At 36.7% G+C, this 24,873-nt stretch overlaps 1 protein-coding gene across 12 annotated transcripts in view; it reads left to right on the plus strand.

Annotated features, from left to right (window-relative positions):
- TNRC6A (trinucleotide repeat containing adaptor 6A) overlaps positions 1-24,873 on the plus strand; it is a 96,998-nt gene that overhangs the window by 22,733 nt on the left and 49,392 nt on the right. For 6 of the 12 annotated variants that reach the window (XR_011564048.1, XM_070779815.1, XM_070779822.1 and 3 more), the window contains exons 1-2: positions 3-1,414; positions 9,254-9,275. The exons of 1 other annotated variant lie outside the window; for it this stretch is intronic. Coding sequence is in view for 10 of the 11 variants with exons in the window: in XM_070779815.1 (XP_070635916.1) it covers positions 1,268-1,414; positions 9,254-9,275 (169 nt within the window). In the remaining variant the exon portion in view is untranslated. Of the gene's footprint in view, positions 1-2; positions 1,415-9,253; positions 9,276-24,873 lie in introns of those variants that run through there. 5 more of the 12 variants (XM_070779816.1, XM_070779825.1, XM_070779818.1 and 2 more) reach the window with 1 other exon arrangement.

A 24,873-nucleotide genomic window follows, 5' to 3' on the forward strand; every position in this document is an offset into this window, starting at 1 on the left:
GTATGAAGGGTGTTGACTGTCGGGCTTTACTTCAGTGTTTTTTGGGTTTTTTTTTGGTTATAGGCTGAATTTGAATGCGTTTGCTACCTGTGGCTGTGTAGCCATCCAGGAATGCAGACTCAATGGGAGTTGTTGAATGGTTGGGGCCTTTCTATTCCTTATGCAGTCTTTACTCCATGCTTGTTTGTGCTCAGCCAGCTCTAATCTTGGAGCCTCTCTGGAGCTGCACCAGAGGATGGCACATACAGCCATTTAAGACTTCTCTGTGTTTATTCTTAGATTGTAGCTTCCTTTGCTCTTGTTTATTCATCAGCTGTGAATAGATTTACTACCTTTTCTCCTATCATTTTGGTGAGTGAGAGCAGAAAAGAGGAGACAAACACAGTTGCCCGTTCATCTTGAAATCCTGAGCCGGGAGTTCTATTGCCAGTGAACATTTCTGATTTTCAGAACTGAAACAAACTTGTATTAGTGCATTATGGATTGTTTCCCAAGTGTTGATAGAATAGTTTTGAATGTTTATAAGATATGAAATTAGTATAATGTTAAAATACAAGTCATCTTTTTATGAATAAGTTGTGTTCTAAAAATAGGTATAAAAACAGAAAGAAACTCACAGACTTAGAACTTATGGTTGCCAGAGGGGAAGGGATGGTTAGACATTTGGGAAGGCCATGCACACATTGCTGTATTCAAAATAGATAATGAACAAGGACCTACTGTATAGCACATGGAACTCTGCTCCATGTTATGTGGCAGCCTGGATGGGAGGGGAGTTTGGGGGAGAACGGATAAGTGTATATGTATGGCTGAGTCCCTTCACTGTTCACCTGAAACTACCACAACCTTGTTCATTGGCTGTACCCCAATACAAAACTAAAAGTTTAAAGTTTGGGGAAAAAAGAAGTATAAAGCTTTTTAGAGCAAGGAAAGCTGAAAATACGCCAGATACTGGTCTGGAGAGGGTTGGATGGAGGGGTGGTTCCAGGCGTTGCCATTAGCTACTGAAACAAGATAACTCTGCTCATGAGATGTTGTTTACATTCTAGAATTGGAGGGAGTTGTTTGTTTGCCAATGTAAAATTTGCTAACTTTAAGTTATCTTCCTTACTATAACATTAAAGCTCTACTATTCGTTACTTACTAAGGAAAAGTACTGTTCAGTGGCTGTATACTTAGATTGAGGTTTAAAGTTGTGTTTTATATTAATGAATATGGTAAATGAATAATTTGCCATATCTTCTAATAAGAGTGAAAATGAATCTATATGCAACATTACTGTTATTCATTCATTTTGGGAACGTTAATTGCAACTGTGTGGTTCAGGGATTTAGTGCAAGAAGAAGAACAGTTGATGGAAGAAAAGAAAAAGAAAAAAGACGACAAGAAAAAGAAGGAAGCTGCTCAAAAGAAGGTAGTATATGTATAAACTAATTACTTATATTAAGCAAATATAGATTTAAAAAGAAATTACTCTTATTGGATTACTTAAAGCATTTGATTTAATATTTTAACTTCAGTGGTGTTTCATTTTAATATTTAATGTCTTTACTATTTAATGCATAAATAGTAATGTGTGTATAATTTAATGCATAGTTATTTGATCTTTCCAATAATTTTTTTCAAAGGTAAGTCCTTTCATAGGTCTTTATTTTTCAATTAGGTGTTCCTGGTTTTCATGATACTTAACATCATTTTATAGTGAGAAGAGCATGGAATTTGTAGCTTTCTAGAGAGGAGTTGAAGTCTGGCTCTCCCACATAGCATACAGAAGGTTGTGGCCTTCAACTTTATTTAGCTTCTCTGGCCTTAGTTTCCTTATGTTTTGTAAAATGAGAGTTGAATTAAATAAGATAATGTAATACATACACATAATAGGAAATAATAATGGAAGTAGTAATAAATATAATAGGAAATAGTGTCAGTTTTCTTTTCCCTGTTTATTTAGTACCTAGGCTCATTTTTTTTTAATGTGCAGGTTTTGTTAGGGTATATATGTATGTTTTTTACTTTAAAATTTATTTTTATTATAATATATTGATTTTACATACAATAAAATTTTCACTTCTTGGTGTACAGTTCTGTGTTGTGAAGCATGCTTAGAGTCGTATCATCACCACTGTCATAATCAAGAAACATAAGTTTCATTACCTAAAAGAGTTTCTTATGGTATCCTTCTGTAATCAAAGGATATTTAAAAATAAGCCTAAGACATAATTAATTGCTGCAAAAAAAATCTTTAGCCAGTACATTAATTAAAAACTATAATCAAAGCAACACAGATTGCAGAAAAATAAAAGATGGCTGTAAAGATTTTTACAAATTAATAGTAGAGGCTGATGACAGTTAACTGAGCTGGGCATTCGTCTCCTACCATATCATTTCAAGGACCTTAAAAACGTTCTTAAAGACCCAAGATGATACTATTCCATTTTTGTATTCTAATGAAAAGTTATGACTTTAATTTTTAAATAAATACCTTTTGTAGTAGCAACTGGATTTAGACTATAGTAACAGAATTACCTCCCCATTATTTAGTAGGGAAAAACTCAGGCACCGAACTATGGCAGGTAGGGAGCTACTGAAGCACAGAGAGAAGTGTTTAATTCAGCCTGAAATGGGGTAGAGAGACAGGGGATTTTTCTTAGAATAGAAATGAACCAAGTGAATGAGGAGCAGAATGGAAAAGGGTTCCAGCAGTAACTGAGAATTAAGTGTCCATAGCTTGTATGGGTTAAAGTATGGGTTTTGATTGAAAGGGGTGGTAGGAAAGGAGCCAAGCGTAGAAATGTCAGGGGACGAGACTGGAGAGGCTGGTCATAGCTGTTGGCACTTCCCTCATTTTGACCATTGGGTGACCAAAGACGTTTTAGTAGAGTGACATAAAATTTTCCATTTTAGAACTGTATTTAGAGCCTTGACCGAGTGTAGAATTGGGTTGGGTAGAAACTAGAGACTGTGATAATAGTGAAGGGACTATTAAAAGCATCCATAAAATTTGTTTAAAGGATATGAAGGAGGAGTAATTTAGATTGACCCTTAGGTTCTAGATTGAGTGGCTAAATACATCTTGAAAGTGAAAGTTAAGTTGCTCAGTCATGTCTGACTCTTTGTGACCCCATGGACTGTAGCCTACCACGCTCGTCCATCCATGGGATTTTCCAGGCAAGAGTACTGGAGTGGGTTGCCATTTCCTTTTCCAGAGGATCTTCCCGACCCAGGGATCTACCTGCTTTCCCACATTGTAGGCAGATGCTTTACCGTCTGAGCCACCAGGGAATCTTAGGAGAAGTTTAACCAGGTTGGGGGATACACAGAAAGGGGAAAAGAAATATAATTCAGTTGTGGACTGCAGAGTTTGGGTTATGCTGAAGCCAGTAAACTGGAGAAGGAGAGAGTACAGAGCACTGAGGATGAGTAAGTGATGAGATGAGTTGACTTAATAGGTGACCCTTATTGTTAGCCTTTGGTTACCCAGGAATGAGGGGGAAAGATGCATTGGTTGTTGGTAGGTAAGGTTTGGGATGGGTCCTAGTATACAGAGTTTTGGCATTGGTGATGCCTTAGGCCTCTGTCAGAGGCCTATTGGTATAGGACGGTTTTTGCAGTTGATCAGTCTTTGCTCAGGATTTGTTATGAAAAAAGTTGTATCTCTTTAAGTCTAAAGTCGGGAGGAAGGCTTATCATACTCTTGTTTGAAGGCCAATTACTTAATGAAAAGAGAGTCTTAAGAAACTTGAGATTTATTGAGAAAGATGCTAGGGTGCACTTTGTGTAGAATCATTAGTTTGTCAGGCATCTGAGTAATGGCATTAGGCCATATTGATCCCTGCTTCTAAAGTTCAATATTTAGCTGGTAAGTTTAGGATGTATGCGAAATGACAAGAGAAGAGGCCTTATTGTATAATGAAACATGTTAATTTGGAATTGACTGTAATTACTGAGGAAATTCTAAGAAAGGGAGGAGTTACTCAAATGATTTCTTTAAATATCCTGTTTTTTGTTTTTTTTTTAAATTAAGGAATAGTTGACATACAGCATTTTAGTGTATGCTAAGTCACTTCAGTCATGTTTGACTCTTACGACCCCATGGACTGTAGCCCACCAAATTCTCCTGTCCATGGAATTCTCCAGGCATGAATGCTGGAGTAGGCTGCCCTCTCCTTCTCCAGGAGACCTTTCTGAGCGGGGGGTGGAGCCCGAGTCTCTTACGTCCCCTGCGTTGGCAGGTGGGCTCTTTGCCACTAGCGCCGCTTGGTAACTTGTGGTGGTTCATGATTACAGCGTAAGGATTCAGTGTTTGTGTCTCTTGTGCAGTGATCACCGTAAGAAGTCTAGCTAATCATATTTTTTTCTTGTAAGGAGAACTTTTAAGATTTTAAATACTATATTTTTAAAATTTGTAATGTGAGTATAATTTTAAAGTTGTCACATATTTAAGTAATGACTAGTCGTTGAAGTTTACCTCTCCATTCTTCATCACCAAATCTGAATCACCAAGTCAGTGTCTTTAACGCACGAATGATGATTTTTGTGACATTTGGCCTCTCACAAAATCTGAAGCGACAGTTCTTCATACCGCTCCATCTCTGCCTCACAGTATGGTTCATCTCTCACCCCAGCTGTGTCCCAATGAAACCATCATCAGAGGCTTAGAGATGTGAAGAAGGCTTTTTTCTCTTTCATCAGATCTTCAGCTTTGATAGGGTATTGCTATGTATTCTGTATACACAGTAGTATCTAGGGATTGAACATAATATAAAGAATATTTAATACTGCTAATAAATGTTAAGCTTAGTAGACTAAACTGGCCCTGTAAATAGGACTGTCTCTGAATTCCACATAACTGGCTTACAACTGAATTTGAATACAACCCATTGGTGAAATGAGGACAGCTGGTGTTTCTGTAGGCTGTTACCAAATAGCTCTTTAAAAACAAAACAAAAGGGAAAATCTCCCAAGTTGGCACACTTACAGCCCATATGAAAGATCGTGAGTCACAGGAATTCTACGTTTCCTTAAGCTTGTCTTTGGCTGTAGTAGGAGCCGGCAGGTGTATCCAGGTAGATGACAGACATCTCCAGAAGTCAGGGAGACGAGCCCATTTGTGTAAGTGTTGAAAACACGAATTCACCATGGTAAAAACAATCTGTCTGTTTTACGTAATCTGTGTACACTTTTTTTTAAAAGACTACGTATTTTTGTTTCTGAAAAAAAGATTTCAGATACTATCTGTTTTAATTCAGTGAGTTTATGTGTAAGGAACCACAAGCATTAAAATGAGTTAAGTGTCACCATCAGAGTGATGGAACAGGAATAGAATTGAAATCTTCTGTTTCCCCCAGCTGGTGGTTTTCCAAAACTCGGTGCCATGGCTTTATCCTTTTAGTACAGAACATTATCTTGTACTTTTATTTTTTACCAACCAAAGGTGAACTTTAAAGCTGGAAATAATATGATAGTTTTTATAAGGTATTTAATAAATCTTTATGCCATGAATACAGAAAACAGATTTAACAATTCCTAATTGCCACTGTGGCAATTTAAATTTAAAAGAAATTCAAATTCAGACCTCAAGTTAGTTTCTATTTTAAATGAAAAACTAGATAACTTAATTCCTTACATAAACAATCAGACAAAGCTCACTATACTATTTATACTATGATAGTTTTTCTAATTTTGTCTATTCATTAAGTATCAATTTAAATGTTTTAAATTCCTCTATAAAATTTGTTTACACAAAATTGCATGGTTTTTATTATATTTCAGTCCCAGTACATCTCTGATTAATAACAGAAATCAATGACCAGATGATTTTTTTTTTAAGCCTTCTATTTCACATCAAAGAATTATGGCTATTTGCTTATCTTCTGATTCTAGGCTCAGAAAATAATTTGCTACAGCACAGGAATGTAGTTCCTGTACTTAAGAAAAGGGCAATAATAGTAGCAGTAGGTTGCTAGTATGAATTTCTCTCGTTTCTGGTTTTAGAAGAAATTTCTAGCAGGAATCTTGAGGGAAATGTGAGAAGGAAAAAGGAGGATGAGAAACAGGTTAATTATAGAGGGATAATTTAGTACCAACTTTACTTTAAACATGTAATTATAGTTCCTAGAAAGCATATAATGGTTGAGGGTTGGAGGAGAGAAGCACCAAGACAAATTGGGATGTTTTGGTTGAGAATGTGTAAAAGTCAGTATTCATGAGTATTTTTGTTACTGTGTTAAAAGCTTGAAGGGATTTTTATAAAAGGCTTTGTGGATTTAATGTACTCATTTTGAGTTTAAATGAGACGAATTTCATTCCTCTTCTTTGGAAATTTTAGTATATACTAGTCATGTCTCCCAAAGGTCATTTTGTTCTGAGACTGGGAATCTTACCTGGCACTGTTAAGACATTTTAGGTGATTTGAAAGAGGGGGAAAAAGCAAGACCTGGGAGCTGGGAGTGATTTTGAGTCAGATCCCTTCCAAGTGTGAGAGCATGGAGCCAGAGCCAGAGCATGGGCGAGTAGGGCCGACGGTAGCCACACTTGGTCCTCTTTATTGAATGCTTTCTGTACGCTTGGTGCTGCCCCACGTGCTCACTCGCTCTCTTTCCCCCCTAAGCTCTTTATATGAGTTCAATCCTTTTAGCCTAACAACAAGTCTGAGGTAGGTGTTTTTGTTCCTGTCTTATAGATGAGGAAACCAAGCTTTAGAGAAGGTAACTAATTTTGACCATGGTTACACTGTTCATGGTGAAGCCAGGAGTGACAACGAGGCAACTGGGCTTCAGACCCCGAGTCCTTAACCACTGAGGCGCACATAAGGGTCGAGGAGCTGAGGCAAGTGGTGCAGAGCCTGACAGAAACAAAGCAGCCGGCACGGACCTGGCATGTCTGCCCCTTGTCTTCCCTGATAAACTGAGACAGTGGTGCTAATTGCTTGTGGAATCGCAGCTCAGGTTTTTGTTTTTTTTTTTTAAGAAAACAATATTCAAAATAGAAATACTTTTGCTTCTCAGTTTGCTGAATCGTTTAGTTCTGTTGTACAAGATCCACAATGATACTTTGCGTTTGAATAGTATTATTTATCCAGAAAAGATTTATATTTTATTTGAGCCTCATGAGAGCCCTGGAAAGGTAAGCAGTACAGTTTTGTTTTTTTTTTTCCCCTCATCCATTTGAGGGATTAGGAAACTGAGACCTAGACAGTTTAAATGACAAGGTCATTTCAAAATAAAAACAAATTATTGAAGTTAATTTTAATATATATTATGTAACCCAATATATCCAAAATATTGCTGTTTTAACTTGTAATCAGTATAAAATACTATCAACAGGATAATTTACCTTTTTAAACAATGCTCACACTAACTCTTATCTCAGTGGTCAGTAACCACATGGGGATAGTCGCCTCATTTTGAGCACTGCAGACAAATACTCTTAAATAAATCGCTGACCCCCACTTGGAAAATTAATATACAGAGTCCCTGAACCAACTCAGCACAAAAACCTGCTTGAATCATTCCATTTGCTTCTCATCAGGAGCTCTTGGGTTGTGGTAACGAACATTCTTTCACTGTATTAGTTGGTGTTCGATGGGCAGACTCCTTTGAGCGTCTCCTTGGTGCTCTTGTCCTTGAATGAGGTTAACCACTGTTTTCAAGCAACGTGGAGGATTTTTCCCCAAAGGAGCTGGCATAGTAGATACCCTTTACATTGTAAGGCCTGGAAGAGCAGTATTGTATGTCTTGAGATTTAGTAACATGGTCATGGTTTCTATGTACTGTAGCCTCGTTTCCTTTGGGAATAAACTGGAAGAAACCAGGAGAGTTAAACAAAAAGACAGAGAAATCCCCACAGAACAGCACACTATGTCTATTTTCAATGCAGAATAATTTCTGTATCGATTTTTTTGTTTCAGAAAATTGTTATCTTATTGTTTGGCATGATATTTATAATACTTGAAAGTATTCAGGTATTGAGTTCTATTTTTCTACTGCCAGATTTTAAAAACAATTTCTCCCAGAAATAAATTAAGTGTTCAAGCTAATTGACTGGTCTTTTGCCATTGTCCTTCCATCAAATTTTTTTTTTCTTTTAAATTTTAAATCCATATAAAGTAAAGATGGGCCTCCATTATTTTACTTGTTGCTAGTGCTCTAAACTTGGTAAAGCATTTAAGTGCTTGGATTTAACCTCTGCCTTTCTGAGCAAAGGTTCATGTTTAGTATGGCTTCAGTATTATAGTAATTGCCATACAGTGTTTTACCATGTAGTTCCATAATGATATAATTTTTAAAATGGTGTTTTTGGCAACAGTTTACTATGATTAAGCAAAATGATTTATCCTGTCCCATGACAGTTTAATAAAAAGGCTTATCTTCATTTAGAAACAATTTCTGATTATTCAGTAACTAACTATTCAGTTTTCCCTCACCTCCCTGCCTATCTGCCTATCCTTGTATCTTTTTTTTTTTTTAAGGATTCCCACGCAGTTGGGCATAATCAAAAAGTTGATTTTCACTTGTGGCCTTTGTAATCAGTTCTTATCAAGGCCCTTGAAGTTTGAGCCAGGCACCTTCAGGCAGTCCTGCTGTGCTCAAGCCCCTCTCCCTAACGTATCAGACACAGTGCAAGTAATGGCAGGCATGCCCATAGCAGTTTAGCTTCAGAACACAGTCATTTGAATTGAATTGTCAGATGTGTCAGAAGAGACAAATATGTTTCAAAATTTTTCCCACCCCAAAATACCTAAATGTTAGCTATGTTTAACTGCAGCAGCCTAACTTCCAGAAGTTAAATTTGTTACTAGTTTGGCCAAAGAAGTTATATGCAGCTTTCTTCCAGAAAACATGATTTATCTTTTATCATTTGAAATAAGAAAATTTGAAGCCTTTTAAACATATGCAGAAGGTAAAGAAGACAGTTATATAAAAATAATTTTAAAACTAAACGATGAGAGAAGTGCAGTTCCATTTTTTGTTATATACTGTCATACAATGGTGTCTTCTCCACTTTGTGCCTAAAACATTTCAAGAATTTTTTTAAATTAATAAACATTGTGTCAGGGACAATGGGGCACATCTGTGGGAAAAGCATGCTTTCTTTGCATATCTTTTCCTATGCCGTTCATCTAAATGATGGATTCCTTATTTAGTAAAAGTGTATATGTCTTATGTAATAGTAATGTATGAGCATTTTATCATAACAGTCCATTTCTTTCAGTTTCATATTTACATTGTTTTTTGTTTGTTTGTTTTTATTTTAGGCCACTGAACAAAAAATCAAAGGTACGTTGTTTAAAGCTATTTTTTATTATTTTTTTTTCATGAAAGCAAGGTTGTTGATATGCATTTTTGTTCCTCTCCAGGATGGGAGAGAGAAGAGCGTGAAAGGAACAGAGGGGTGGGGGCAGACTTCTGCAGTGACATCACCTTGGAGTCACCTTTGGGGAATTTATGGTTTATTGTAGTATATATTACCACTTTAAAAATACTGTCTCAAGACCTACCTTACAACTATCTCTTTAATCACCACTCCCTAACACACTCCCTTGATATGAGTGTTTGAACACAGTACCTTTCCTTTACTCTTCTAAAAGTCGTCTTGTCTGGAGCTACCTCTAGGACTTTATTCCTTGTTCTCTGTATACTGTTGTCTCCCACTCCTTCCTGTAGGCAGACAGTGACATCCATTCTGTGTTATCACTGAGAATATTAGATTGCTAGCCATATGGTCAAATTGAACAGCCCCTAGTACATGCCAAGCAAAAGACTTAAGGGTGGTGAGGAAACAGGAACCTGACTCCTCTCAGATCCTGAATCAGAATTTCTTCACCCTCCCAGAAATTAGTGAAAGGTGTATGGCTGTCTGATGCTGAACTTATTGGCCTAAAGATTGTGAATTTTTACTTAAGCTATACCAAAAGTATAATCTCTGCATTTGACTGATACCTGCAGTCAGAACTGCCTGTTTCTATTAGAGGTCAGGTGTTGGTTAAGGTCACATTTTTAGATGCAGTTGTTTGAGAGGGAACAGGAACAGTTAAGGAAGACCTTTTTTGAGGTTGTGAGTCTTAAAAAATGAGATAGCCAGTCAAGGAAAATAATGAAATGGCAGAGGGATCAGTGTGATTGAAGATTCAGAGATAAGAAATAATGTGATGTTAATGTGTACTAGTGGTATTCCAAGAGCATTAAGTACCCAGTGATAAGTGGGCAAGGTTAAAGGATTTTTCTGAAGGAGGTTGGTAGGGGCCAAAGAGGGCCTTATATGCTAAATGTACTAAAGGAGCCCCTGGAGGAAGAGCTTAAGAAGAGCGTGACATCATCATTTGTTTTTTCATTCTTCTTGTAAATCTGTCAGTCACTTACATGGAAAGTTTGGATGAAATATGGGCAGGGATTTGAAAGATGGTGCCGACAGAAGACACTGGGCAGAAGAGGCAGGTGAGCAAGAAGAGGGAATATTCGGAGAATGAGTGTAGGAATGTTAAAGGGAGATGGCAGAATATAGGCACGGAGGTGGGGGGAACCGGAAGACTTGGTGCTGATTTTTACATGTACAGGTCATGATCATAAGCTATGCTTTAGGAATATTTCTTTGTCAGTTGTGTCTAGTGTCACCAAAGAGGGAAGAGAAGGAATAGAGAGAGTGATGGGGATTTGAACTGAGGTCTTGACAGTAGAGGTAGGGGATGGGTGACAGAGGTGTGAGATGTGCATGGTAGCGTTGGTAACTGGTGAGAGCAGAAGAGAACCCGAAGGTGATATTGTGGCCTTGAACCTGATGTCTAAGAAAGTTACAGGGATGTGGAATCATGTAGGGAGTAGCATTGCCAAACTCATTAATTAACATGGGGAATTCCCTGACGGTCCAGTGGATAGGACTCTATGCTTCCACTGCAGGGGCCACGGGTTCCATCCATCCTTGGTCAAGGAACCAAGATCTCACAAGCCTCACAGTGTGGCCACAAGAAAAAAAAATTTTTTTTTAGTAGGACCATGACCAAATTAGTTTTCTTAAAATTCCACTTTTCTCGCACCACTCCCTTGGATAGGAATGTTGAGTTGTGTTACTTTGCTTCAAAACCAAACTCCTGATTGACTTATAAGGCCCTCTTTAATCCGACCTCCCACAATCTAACCAGCTTGTTTCCCATCACTCCTTCATATTTTTCAGATCCTTATCTTTTTATGTTCATTCCTGTTTGTGTTTCTTTTTGATCCCATTTCTCAGCCAAGGATGCCTTTCAGCTTTTCTAAACCTCTCAGAACTTATTTTCTGATGGATCCCTCCAACTGCCATTGATCCTTCCCTTTCTGATTTCTTAAGATGTTGTGACATGTATTAAACTCGGGGCACAAAGTTGTATTCTAACCTTAGATTTTTGACGGGTCCATGGATATTTTTGTTTCTTTAAACATGATCTTTGAGTGCCTGCTATTTATATTCTTTCCAAACAGAAGTCATTTCTTTTACATCCATACATGAAACGTGAACATATTTGAATCTTTTTTAAAAAATTTTTTTCCACAATTCTGAGAATGTTAGGCTGAGTGTGTGAAGGTCACTTCAAAGTACTTTGTTGTTTTTGCCAGCTGTTTTACTCACTTTATCCTTCTTTGGATGGCAGCTCCTTTCATACTTGGTCACACTTACTGTGATTCATGAAAGTGTATCTGTTTTCATGATGTGTATAATATCTGTATGGTGTTTATGGTTTGGGGTTTGCAGTGATTAGATTACAAATTGAAGTCTTGTAATACGGGTTTCGGAGAAGGCAATGGCACCCCACTCCAGTACTTTTGCCTAGAAAATCCCATGGATGGAGGGGCCTGGAAGGCTGAAGTCCATGGGGTCGCTAGAGTCAGACACGACTAAGCGACTTCACTTTCACTTTTCACTTTCATGCATTGGAGAAGGAAATGGCAACCCACTCCAGTGTTCTTGCCTGGAGAATCCCAGGGACGGCGGAGCCTGGTGGGCTGCTGTCTATGGGGTTGCACAGAGTCGGACACGACTGACGTGACTTAGCAGCAGTAGCAGCAGCAATATGGGTTTGGCTCACACAGTTGATTTTTGCTAAGCTTAATTTTGGAATAATTTATGATTTACTGAAAAATTGAAAAATAGTACAGAGAGTTCCCATATAGACCTCACCCAGTTCCCCATTATTAGCATCTTACCTTTCTTTGGTACTCTTGTCAAAACTAAGAAACTGAAATACGTTGATTGGTATTACTGAACTCCAGACTATATTTCCATTTTACCATTTCTTCTATTAACTTTTCTGTTCTACAACCCAATGCAAAATAATTTGTTTAGCTGCCATTTTTCCCTGATCGCCTGTGGTCTCCACACAGGTGTTTTTATTCATATCCTTTAAATTTTTAATTGATGGCCAACATTTAAGACTCAGGAGAATTCACCGTAAATCAAGATTATAGCTTATACTATCAGCATCATTTTTGTCTTTTTGTATTATAGAGTCTGTATAAAGCCCAGGTTTAGTTACACGTGGCTTTTAAGTACTTGAAATGTGTAATGCTGCTGAGGAACTGAATTTAAAATTTTATTGGACCACGTAGCTCTAGAGCCTCCTTCTTCGTTGTTAGAGTCAAGATTTTAGTGCTCAGACTGAGCATAACTGATTAGGCCCAGCACTTCCTTTAGAAGTCTGCCTTAATGAGCTATTTCTTTTTCTAAGACTACTGCCATTCCCAATTAAATAACACCTACCAGTGTTGCTGTCATTCGGTGGTGAAACTGTATAAAAGCTGGATTTTTGTAAGGTGTCACGAATTCAGTTCTTGACCAGCTTTGTTATATGAAAACAATATGATGTTTATTTCTCGGTGCAGTGAACTCATGGTTCATCTCATAGAAGTGTGAACCCTTATGAGTGACATAATGAAATTTTTGAAAATTTTATTCTTGTGACTTGAACTTTGAAAAACTGTGAGGAGCATAAGTATTGGAATGTTTGAATATTTGAAGTTCCTTGTTAAAGAATGTATTTGAGTATCTCTTTGAAACAGCAGGGAAATGAAGGGCTGAAAAAATTACAGTGAGATATAGGAATGGATGAATATCTTGTGGCCCTATACACTGTACAGGCAAGGAAGAAGTGATTGGGAACTCTCTGGAGAATAAAGGTCATTAAAAAAAAACTTTCCAGCTCTGACACTGGCTTGTTTTGGAAGTATATGAAGGATTGTACATTCCTTACCAAAAAATAAGCACTGTTCATTTTTGTCAGCTGATAGTTATTTTTCTGTCTGTCTGTGTATTATCATGCCAGGGCTTTCTTCAGGTGGTTTCATAAGCAAGCTAAGTATAGAGAATGGTAATCCCTAGTGCTCCTAAAGGAGGTAAGGGGAGCTTTCAGATGGAAGCAGGAACAGAGAAAATTTGGTACAGATTTTTTGTTTTCTGATGATCACACAGGGAAGCATAGTTTTATTACTTCTGTTCTCTTTCTGGATTAATTTAAAACTCATGAGAATTAAATCAACATTTAAAACATTTTTGTTTCTGCCACAATTAGAAACCATTATTTGTATTCAGTTCTAGTCTTTTCTGTTTTTCTGTCAAACACAATTTCATTACTTAAATCCATTGATCTAGGGTGTGATCGAAATGTTCAAGAGCTGTTAAATCAGCTGCATGTCACCTCCTGTTGGAGACATCAGGCTAGTTAACTCTGAGCACCTACTGTGCAGCATGCACTGTGCTTCACATTTACTTCATTTTACCAAGGTGAGATTCTAAACATTTAGGCACTAATAGTGAACGGGCACCCGTGATTCAGAACACTATACTGCAGCAGGCCGAAAAAAGCTTGATGGGCCAAGAGTAAAACCAGCTCTCAGCTGTTGAACTTTGGGAAATACGTGGGACCCAGGGAAGGGACCAGAGCAGCAGGCTGGGAACCATGAGACTTCACGCACTGGATATTTAAAAACTAGTATGGGAAGAGGGCTTCCTCAGTGTGTACTAGTGCAGTATAAGCCTGCATTTAATAATTTCAACAGCCTTAGGAGAGTGGATCGCATTATCACTATTTACAGATAAAATGAAGACTAGGGAAGTTTAAGTAACTTGCCTGTTGGTTATGCAGCTGATTAATGTCTGAGTAAGGATTGAACTATTAACCTACTGGTGTCTATGGCGTTGTTTTCTTTGAAAACATCCCTGTGGTGGTTACATGGAAGACAAAACAGGAGAGCTACACCATTGCCCATGCTTTAATAATACGCAACAAATGAACTAAAGCAATGCGTCTTTTAAAAATATTACACAAAGGTCTTTTAATAGTATATGAAAGTATATGTATATACATATTCCCATATGTGTATGGTATTTCCCATTTGAGCACAAAGAAAGAAAGAAAAACTGTATTACCAGCATAATTTTTTTGATTAGAAAGGTTTTGACAGCTTTGTGATGTGTGAGGTAGTTGGCTTTTCAAGGATTTTTAACATTCGTGAAATACTTATTGTGGGCCCACCCTGTTCCACGCACTGCTGTGGTCACTGCTGCTCCCGCTGGGCTGCCATCCTCATCCTTGTTTTACTTTAAGTTCAGTTCGCTCGCTCAGCCGTGTCTGACTCTTTGCGACCCCATGTTTTACTCTAGTAAAAGTAAATGTATTTACCTGTGATCTCAGCTTAGCACTCCATTTTCCCCCTGAAATCCTAAGTTTCTTAATCACAAAGCTTCCTACGATGATGAAATTCAGGAACTTTGGTGGCTTGATGAAAGGTCACTGTACGGCATAGATTTTCAGAGGAGAAAACCGAGGCCCAAAGAGTTTGTGACTTGAAGCACATTGCCTGACCTTGTTCACATAATGGCACATGTAGAAAATGATGTTTGTGAAGCTGTTGTAAACAGAAGAGGCTGCTCTCAGCTGAAGATGACAGTCCCAGAGAGTCTGAGCACCCAGACTCTGAAGTGCTGCCCCCACAGCGTCCGTGTAGCCTGTTTCTGCCCCACATGTTGGGAAGGTCTGCTTTCAGAATCGGGGCTTGGTTCAGTGTTTTTCTCCACAGTGTGCATAGTACAGATACGACTTTTGTACTACAGGCAGGCATTAGGTAATATTTGGAAGACCAAGTTCTAATTCCAGATGTGCCATGATAGTACTTTGGCTTTATGAGAAATTTTGAAGGCAAATGGGTGCTGACCCCTTTGAGGAAGCAGAGGTTCTTACTGATTAAGAATTTACCAATGGTGAATGTGTTTCTATGAAAATGTGTTTGAGCGGTGTAACAGATAAGGTTTTTTAGCTGTGCGCTAACAGGAGATGGGGAAAATGGCCTTTTACTTCATGGGAGCCAATAAAAAAAATTATTTGGGGGTGTATCAGTCACAATTTTTCCTTTTCTCCTATTAAGAAAGAAAAATGATTTATATAGATTTATACATGTAAATCTAAATTTATGTATTCAAGAGGTTATAAAGAATGCTAAGAACCTCCCCCACACACACTTTGTTTGTTTGTTTTAGGAAAGAACCATTTTATTTCTAGTAAATGTAGATGTGTTTGCTTATAAATAATAATAAATTATTAAAATAAGTAGAAATGGTTTTGTGTATTCGGATGTCTGATAAGACTGGAGCAGGACAAAGGAGACAAAATGAATATGAGAAAAGTGGAGATTAACGTAGTTAACGAAGTAAACTGTTGTTAGAAATGAGATTCAGAGACTATTGAGCCTATAGTTGGTGGCTTGTGGGAGCATCCTGGGTTTGTATCCTGAGCCCTGAGATATTATGCCTGGGCAACAATTAGGTCTTCAGTTTCAAAGAAAACGAATTAGGAATCTTGTTTAAATTTTGGAGTAGAAATTGGGATGGATTAGCAAGAGTAGCTTAATCAGTTTATACTAACTTTATAAGGGAAAACTCCAGACTAGGAAAAAACACATTATATATGATAATTTCACTGTATATGGTGGTTCAGTGGTAAAGAATCCACTTGGCAGTGCAGGAGACACAGGTTCAATCCCTGGGTAGGGAAAATTCCCTGGAGGAGGAAATGGCAACCCACTCCAGTATTCTTACCTGGGAAATCCCATCAGAGGAGCCTTGCTGGCTACAGTCCGTGGGGTTGCAAAGAGTTGGACACACTTAGCGACAGAGCACCATTCGTAAGAATAGTAGCTGAGCTTCTGAATGCATACTAAGCTCTCTCTCAGTGCCAGTAGCCTTAGCGAAAGTGCACCTGATAAAGTGATACTTAAAGGCGGCATTTTGCTGGAAGCAAATAAGGTAATCTAATGAGGTAATCCTGGAGTTTTTGCATAAACCAAGCATAGTGGTTAAAAGTCCAGTCTTCTGAGTTAGATAAACTTTGATTTGAATCCTGCCTTTGTAGTTCTTATCTCTGCGACCTTGAGCAAGTACTGTAACCTCTAAACTTGGGTTTGACTCTGTTAAAAGGAGATTATCTAGGCTACTTAATGTGGGAATGAAATGATACATAGAACATACATCACAGGACCTGGAGGGTAGTTAATGCTGAGTATGTAATAGATAACTTATTATTAATACAAACACTGGTTAGAAATTTTTGATCTGTAGCTTTTAAGATGAAAATGTATACTGCAAGGAACATTGGTATGGAGGTCAGATTTGGTTTTAAATTTTAGCTCCACCATTTACTAGATGTTTAATCATGGGCAGCCTTCTTCTGAGCCTTAGTTGCCTTACTGGTAAAATTGAGGTAATAATTCAAATGCGTAGAATCATGTGAGGATAAAGGGATATTAAATTGCATGGTATCCAGCTGATACTTGGTAAATTTTAGCTTCACAGCTATGGTTTTGCAGTATCTTAGCAACCTTTGAGTCCCTTGAAACATCATGCTAGTAGTTTCCCCAGTCGTTTCAGAGTTCCTCCTCACCCAGACGATGACTTGCTTTTTCCTCTCATTAAAGTAGAACCCAGCCCAACATGGGTGAATCACAGTAGTGTTTCTGCAATAGTGCAAGGAATATGAGGGTGGGATATATGATCTTTATAAGTTTGTCAGGCTAAAATTGGTATTTTATTGCTTTGATTTAAATAGAAATCAATTTTGTTTATTGGTAAAATGGAGTGTTATGTGTTATTATTTGTACTTTTTTGCTCTTAAAAATTATCCATTCTTCTCTACCCATTTACTTTTTGAGCTAAGAGTTTTTGTTTTCTATTTACATGAGCTCTCTGTATAATAAGCTCATTAACACTTCCATTTGATGTGTTTCATGAAAAAAATTCTAAAATTATGGACTGTATCATATGTTTTAGGTTGTTCTGAGGATGAGATTCCAGGGAGAAATACCTAAATATCAGACCCGTGAGGGCTTATGTGTGTTTAAAAACAACAGCATTGTATAGTATTAACTGCTTAATTTTTCTGAACTTCATTTTTATATATATGGGAGTGGTTTTTCTGATTTAAAAAAATTATTTCTTCATCCAGTATTTCTTAGTTTGTATCTTCAGTGATTATGACAGTTCCTCTGTTATACAAATTTTGTGAACTTTTTTTTTTTTTTCCAGTATGTTTGGGACTTCTGTTGTTCCTGTTACTGACTTCTAATTGAATTTTTAGGTGTTACCCTTTTTTCCCCTTTGGAGTCACAAACGGAAGTCAAAAGTTCTGTAAGTGTTGCTACAGTGTCTAGTAGAACGATTTTCCAAATTTACTCAGACATGAGAACCACGTGGTACATTTTTTAAAATGCAGGTTCTGATTTAGTGAATCGGTGAGGCTTGAAGAACCTGGTTTTTGTTTGGTTTGGTGTGTGTGTTTTCTGTTTTTAAACACATTTCCCCATTCCCCATAGCACTTTTAGTTAAATTTGGGGGTCACTTCTAGAATTGTTAGTTATATGAAGAAGAGACTTGAGGGCAGTGAATCTTGTTTTAATTTTTATTTTGTATAGGAGTATAGTTGATTTACAATGTTGTGTTAGTTTTAGGTGTACAGCAGAGTGAATCAGTTGCACATATACATGTATTTATATCCATTCTTTTTCAGATTCTTTTCTCGTTTACGTTATTACCGAATATTGAGTAGAGTTCCCTTTGTAAAAAATTACAGTAGGCAGTTTTTTTTCTTTTTTAAGCATGAGCCTCTGCCTGAAAAATAAATCTTTCATCTTCCCACTTCTCTGCATCTCACACATTTGGGCAAGATTTGATGGAGAGATTAACCAAAAATCTTGAGACTACCATATTGTGAATGTTGTGTGGGTATTCTCTAGCTCTTAAAGATCTGTACTTTAGAACAGATAAACCTTCCTTCGGTGTTTTGCTGAAGAACAGAATTTGTTAATAAGGTGACTTCATCCAGAAATTCATTAATGAAGCTTGGCAGAATAATTTATTCAGTCATCAAAACCTAGAGGATTGCAGAAGGACAAATCAGTTCTGTTTCTCTTTGTGTTGGTAATTTAAGATGGGAGATTTGGGGTAGGAAGATAAGAGTTCTTTGAAGCAGCAGAGCTAAGACCAGGAAAATTTCTGATTTCTCTGGGATTTTGAAATGAATTAAAACTAAGGGAATTCAGGAATTCCCTGGTGATCCAGTGGTTAGGACTCTGTTTGCACTTCATGGGGTATGGATTTGAGCCCTGTTTGAGGAGCTAAGATACCACATGCCCCTTGGCATGGCCAAAAAAAGAGAAAAAACACCTAAGTGAATTCAATTTAATGTTTGTTTTCAATTTGGGATCTAATTTTGAAGTGATTGTTTATATCTTGCTGTTTGGTATTTTTTCTGAGGAACCTTTAAACAAATGGCTAAGATTTGAGACCTCTCTTGTGGTCCAGTGGTTAAGGCTCCACACTCCCAATGTAGGGGACAAGGGTTCGACCCCTGGTTGGGGAACTAAGATCCCACGTGGCAAAAAAAGAAAAATTAAGATTTGCTTGTACCTGTATACAATATAAATATAGTTTATTATGTTTAACATTAGTTTTTAAGTCTTATTTTTCAAGTTCTCAAAAGGCCATTCAGTTCAACTTGTTAAGGATTAGCAGAAGTTAATGGATTGACAAGCATTTAGCTATTTTGCAGATTGGCTAGTGGCACTTAAAACTGCAGCCATTTATCCACAATGAAGGCTTTAGCACTGCATCTTTGTGTGTCAACTGAAAAGCCAGAGTTCCCCCTCTGTGCCTTTCAGTGTTCTAAAACTGACAAGTTAGTAAAGGACAAAGAACATATATTATACAGGGGAAGTAGAATCAATATTGTTAAATCATCCAGTATGCTTATTAATGATAGCAGAAATGATCTTTATAGTAGTACAGTGTTTGGCTATGTTTTTGATAAATTTGATTTATAAGCTCATTATAATTGAGTAGAATTGCTCTTCACATTTTCAGCTAGCTGCTTCTTTCCCTTTCCACCTCACGCTTAAAATATAAGAAGATGGAATTCAAGTTATTGGGCCTCATATATAGGGATAGTTGGCAAGCATTATTTCTGTAGCAGTAAAATGACATTATGCCTTTCCTCGATTTTCTTCTGAAAGCTGCAGAGTGGGAAGCAACAAAAGTTGGAAACACCTATCTTTGGAATTTCTTGATATACAGAATTTTCTAATCTGCTATGAAGTTTTTATCAGGTTTGTGCTTTGTGAAACTCTTGACTGCAAATGGATAATGTTGCTGTTATTCATCAGGAAAGCTGAAATAATTGATTTTTTATTTTATTGCCCATACTTGTTTTCACTTCTCTGAATGTGAGGCAGATTCTTTAAAGTGAATGTTATTAAAAGCTACCTTATTATTTTAGTAGAACAACTAGAATAATTAATTTGAGAATTTAGGCTTAAAGAGATTATAATTACATATTAGAAACATTAATAAGGGAGAAAGATAAATATTATACATGGTATTGCCTGATAAACAGTAAAGTTTAAATATACTAGTTTGTTACATGTTAACTTTTCTTCCCAAAGTTATTTTATTTTGTGACCCTTAAGAGCATAAAATAATTCCTTGTAATAAAGGTTTTAAGGACTATTAATCTATAGATGACACAAACTTTTTAAAAATATTTGAACAATTTTGTTTTCTAACTGACCAGCTTTCAGTGGTACATGCCATCTTGCCTTCAAAGAGGTTGACTTTTGTTTTTCCCATATAATGATACATACTGAGATTGGAAATAATAATTCTAGGTTAATGTAAGTTTGCCCAAGCACTCTATATTTTATAGATGCTTAGTAATTTTAACTATTTTAGTCCTTTGAATAATTCAAATGAAAATCTGTATGTGGTTTTTTATTTTCCAGACATCCATTTAATACTTCTTTCTGTTAAAGTGAAACCATATCTTAAAATGGCAGTTTGTATAGTATGGTTATTATTTATGCTTGTACTTTTAGAAAATTTGCAGTGTAGCCAATAGGAAAACTTTTATGCAAAGCTGATTTGTAAACTTCAAAAGGATAATAAGGGAAGATCTTGAGTTATTAAGATGTATTAACTGATGTTTTGGGGAGTTCAGTAGTAATACAAGGTGACTGATGGCTGGTTTGTATTTAAACTGTTCTTTAAATTTGTAGATAGCTGAAGGAAAGTTCATTTTAATTTTTTTCTGAAATGTATTAAAATGTTAACAAATTTTTTAAATGTTATTTTAAAGAAGCAAATATTCATATAAGATAATTTCAATCATTAAGGAATAAGAGTACATAACAACTTGTTTTTACAAATTTAGAGGTTGGTATATTTAGAACTTTGGATATTAAATTGGTTTTTTTGTTGGTTTTTTATTTGAATGTAAGACTATTGCTGTGGGTTTTTCTTTTTTTCCAATTAATTTTTTTTTAGCAACAGTTTAAGGTTTACAGAATGAAATGATGTTTTTACATTTAGAAATGCCATAAAATTAGGATAAAAGTAGAAAAAAGCAAAAGTTAGTAATTTAATTGTAATATTGTTTCACAGAGTCTTGATTTGGAGTAAAGTGCAGGAAGATGTGGATTTAAATTCTTTCTTGAGTAATTTTTCCATTTTCAAAGATTAAAATGCTTGTTTATTTCTGGGCCAATTCAAATTTTGCCTATCTCCTTTAAACTGCAAAAGACAAATTGGGTCATGGTATGGCCAAAAAAAAAAGTAAAAGTGAAAAATTGCAGTGAATATGTTTTATACTAGCTGAATGAAATTTCTTCAGAATACTTTTCTGATATTATGGATAATGTTAGGGCTAATTAGAATGTCTTTTCCACACTAACAAGCACATTGACTAACCTTGTCTTGTTTTCTGGACGTTGGCTCTGGATTTCTTTTAGAGCAGGTGTTTGTGACCATTGAGTTACTCAGCAGTGTACTTACGCAGTGACCATCACTGTCCTTACTCTTTCTACTTCCCTTGGTCATTCTTTGTCCTTCTTCATTGGTTCCTGATTATTCCACCTCTTGAACGTTGGTGTTGCAGTGTTTCATCCTTAGTATCATTCTGCCTCGTTTTTTGGATTCAGTCATCTCGTATATGCTGACGGTTAATAAGTTGTTGTTCAACCAATAGTTCTTGACCATTTGCTGTGTTTGGTTCTGGGAACACCAGTGGAGAAAGGAAGAAAAAATAAGAAACCTGCACTTACAGAGCACATTGCAGTGTAAGAGATGCCCCCGAGTTTTGTGGGAGTGGGGGAGGGGCATTGTCATAATATACTTCTAATATTAGCTGAGTCTGGGAGAGGGAGAAGTTGGGGGTTGATTGGTTGTTTCCTAGGAAAGGTGGTGGACAGAAATATTTTGAAGAAAGGAATGTCATAAGGTGGTTGATTGGTTGTTTCCTAGGAAAGGTGGTGGACAGAAATATTTTGAAGAAAGGAATGTCATAAGAGAGCATGATACCTTTTGGAAAACCACAGACATTTGATGCAGAAGAGGAGATGTATGTGGATATAGCAGGGTTATGAATCTGGAAAAGTGGTAAACAGGGGCTGTGTTAAAGACTTTGCATTAATTCTGAGAGCACTTTAAAAATATGGATAACACAGGGCACAGGTTTGGGCAAAGAGTGAAAAGAGGGTAGGGTGGGATCACCACTTAAGTCAAGGAGACTAGTTGGGTTTTTGCATGATTGAATTGATGAGTCTAACCTATTCTTTCTAAGTCTTGCCATTTCTTATTTTACAGCTTCATAGCTGCTTTTTCTACCTGTATGTTGAATGCTAAACCCATATTTTTAAAAAGTTCAAACTTTCACTGAATTCTGGAACCATCTTGCTCCCAATCATTTAGCATTCCTATAGCAGTGGTTTTCATAGTTTACCTGAGGCCACGGGAGGCTCCCTGAAGCTCTCTTGAGACCCACAAGTTAAAACTGTTTCTATTATAATAGAAAGACTTTATTTGTCTAGTTCACTTATTCTCCCATGAGTGTATAGTGAAGTTTTCTAGAGGGGACACAGTGTGCAAATCACGACCAACTGGATGCAGAAGTGGTTGTGAGAATCCACCTGCCTTCTGTTAAGCCAGATGTTAAAGGGATTTGCAAAAATAAAAAACAATGCATGCTTTTTTTTTTCTTTTTTTGGGAAATAGTTTTTTGTTTTTTTTTTCCAAAAAAAAGAACTTTTAATATATAAAGGATTTTCCTAATGACTTAATAAATATTTAAATTTTTTTAAAAATTTTCTAGCATGGTAAATATCTATAGGTGTAACCCACATAAATGAAAGATTTTTGGTGTTCCAAATTTTTAAAATTGTAAAGGGCCTTGAACCAAAAAGTTCAAGAATGGCTGTCCTATAGTAATAAACCTACCAACAACAACAAAAACTAATTAAACTCGTTCTTTCACACATACTTTCCAGATTTAATTTTTTCTCTATTTTGTATCTTTGTAAATGGTACCACTCACTACTCAAATTCCAGGCCAGAAACCTGGGGTTCATCTGCCTTTTTTACCTAACTGGTAATAGTAATCACTAATGTTTATTGAATACTAGCCATGTGCCAGATACAGTTTTTATTGATAATTCTTTACATCCATTATTGTGTTCAGATCAAATCAGATCAGTCGCTCAGTCGTGTCCGACTCTTTGCGACCCCATGAATCGCAGCACTCCAGGCCTCCCTGTCCAACACCAACTCCCAGAGTTCACTGAGACTCAGGTCCATCAAGTCAGTGATGCCATCCAGCCATCTCATCCTCTGTCGTCCCCTTCTCCTCCTGCCCCCAATCCCTCCCAGCATCAGAGTCTTTTTCCAATGAGTCAACTCTTTGCGTGAGGTGGCCGAAGTACTACTGGAGTTTCAGCTTCAACGTCATTCCTTCCAAAGAAATCCCAGGGCTGATCTCCTTCAGTATGGACTGGTTGGATCTCCTTGCAGTCCAAGGGACTCTCAAGAGTCTTCTCCAACACCACAGTTCAAAAGCATCAATTCCTCGGTGCTCAGCCTTTTTCACAGTCCAACTCTCACATCCATACACGACCACAGGAAAAACCATAGCCTTGACTAGACGGACCTTTGTTGGCAAAGTAATGTAACCCTCACAAAACCCTATAGATATAGGTATTAATATTTAACTTTATTTTACAGATGAAGAAAAGGTACAGAGGGAATAGATACCTTGCTCATGGTCATGTAGCTACCAAGTTTCAGAGCCAAAATTTGAATCCAGCCAGTCTTTTGAACCTGTACTTACTTCTTTGTTCTGTAACAGTTTATGTAGGATAGATACATGTTTCTTGAGGACTTATTTACCCACACACTCCTTGTGAAGTCATCTGGGCCAGGTGCTTTTTTAGAGAGGTAAATCTTGCAGGACCTTTTAATGTCTTCTGCTGTTATTATACCATAGGATCTTCTGCTCCTCTGTGAGCTCATTTTGGGAAACTATATTTGTAGAGCAGAGACTGGAAAACTATATCCTGCAGGCCAAATCTGGCCCACTGCCTGCTTCTTTATGTGAAGTTTTGTTGGAACACAATCATATCCATTCATTTACGTGCTGTCTGTAGCTGGTTTTTGTGCTACAGCAGCGAGTTGAGTAGTTGTAACAGAGACTGTATGGCCTGGAAAGCCTAAAATGTTTACTATCTGGCCCTCTACAGAAAAGGTTTGCCAAGCCATTAGCTGGGTTTTCTGTTTTATTGGTATATATTTCACATAGGATCTTGTCTTTACAGACTCTCTACATATGAAGTTATGTGTTTTTCCCTCAGTACTATTTATATTTCTTCTTTTATTTCCCCCATTGTGTGAGATTACTAAAATTTTGTCTGATGTATTAGTAATAGTGTTAATGTTGGTATTCGATCTTATGCTGTGCCCTACAGCAATTTGAGTAGCATTTGATTTAGAGAGAGGTTTTGTAACAATGTGCTAGCTTTTTAAAACATGAAGTATGCATGGTAGTTTTGATCAAACTGTCTGATCCTGATGGATGATTTAATAATTTCTTCATTTTTTGTGTGATAATTAGTCTATTTTTTCTGCCTCTTCTGGAATCTTGTGGTAAATAATTCCCTCCTCCAGTTTTTCTAATTATAAGTTGAGCCTAAATCATCTCATTTTTTAAAAATTAGGTTAACTGGTTGTTTACTTCTCTCTTAGAATCATGCCTTGGATTTATTGGTTCACTGTTTTGCATTTCAAAAAATTTGAATCAACTGTGCAATAGTTCAGATCAAAATGTAAAATTATAGCATATATTGTTTATAGTCTTTTAAAACTATTTGTGTCGTATATTTAAATCTTTATTTCCTTATTGATTCACGTTTAAAGTCATTGGTTTTTGTTTTTATCTTTGCTGATTTCTTACCTCTTTTTTTTGTTGGATTTTTCACTTGAGTTGGTTTCTTCACATTCTCATTCCCTGGTTTAGTCATGTCTTAAAATTTATTGTGTGTATTGCTT

Source organism: Bos indicus, chromosome 25 (assembly GCF_029378745.1).
Source record: "Bos indicus isolate NIAB-ARS_2022 breed Sahiwal x Tharparkar chromosome 25, NIAB-ARS_B.indTharparkar_mat_pri_1.0, whole genome shotgun sequence".
Lineage (NCBI taxonomy): Eukaryota > Metazoa > Chordata > Mammalia > Artiodactyla > Bovidae > Bos > Bos indicus.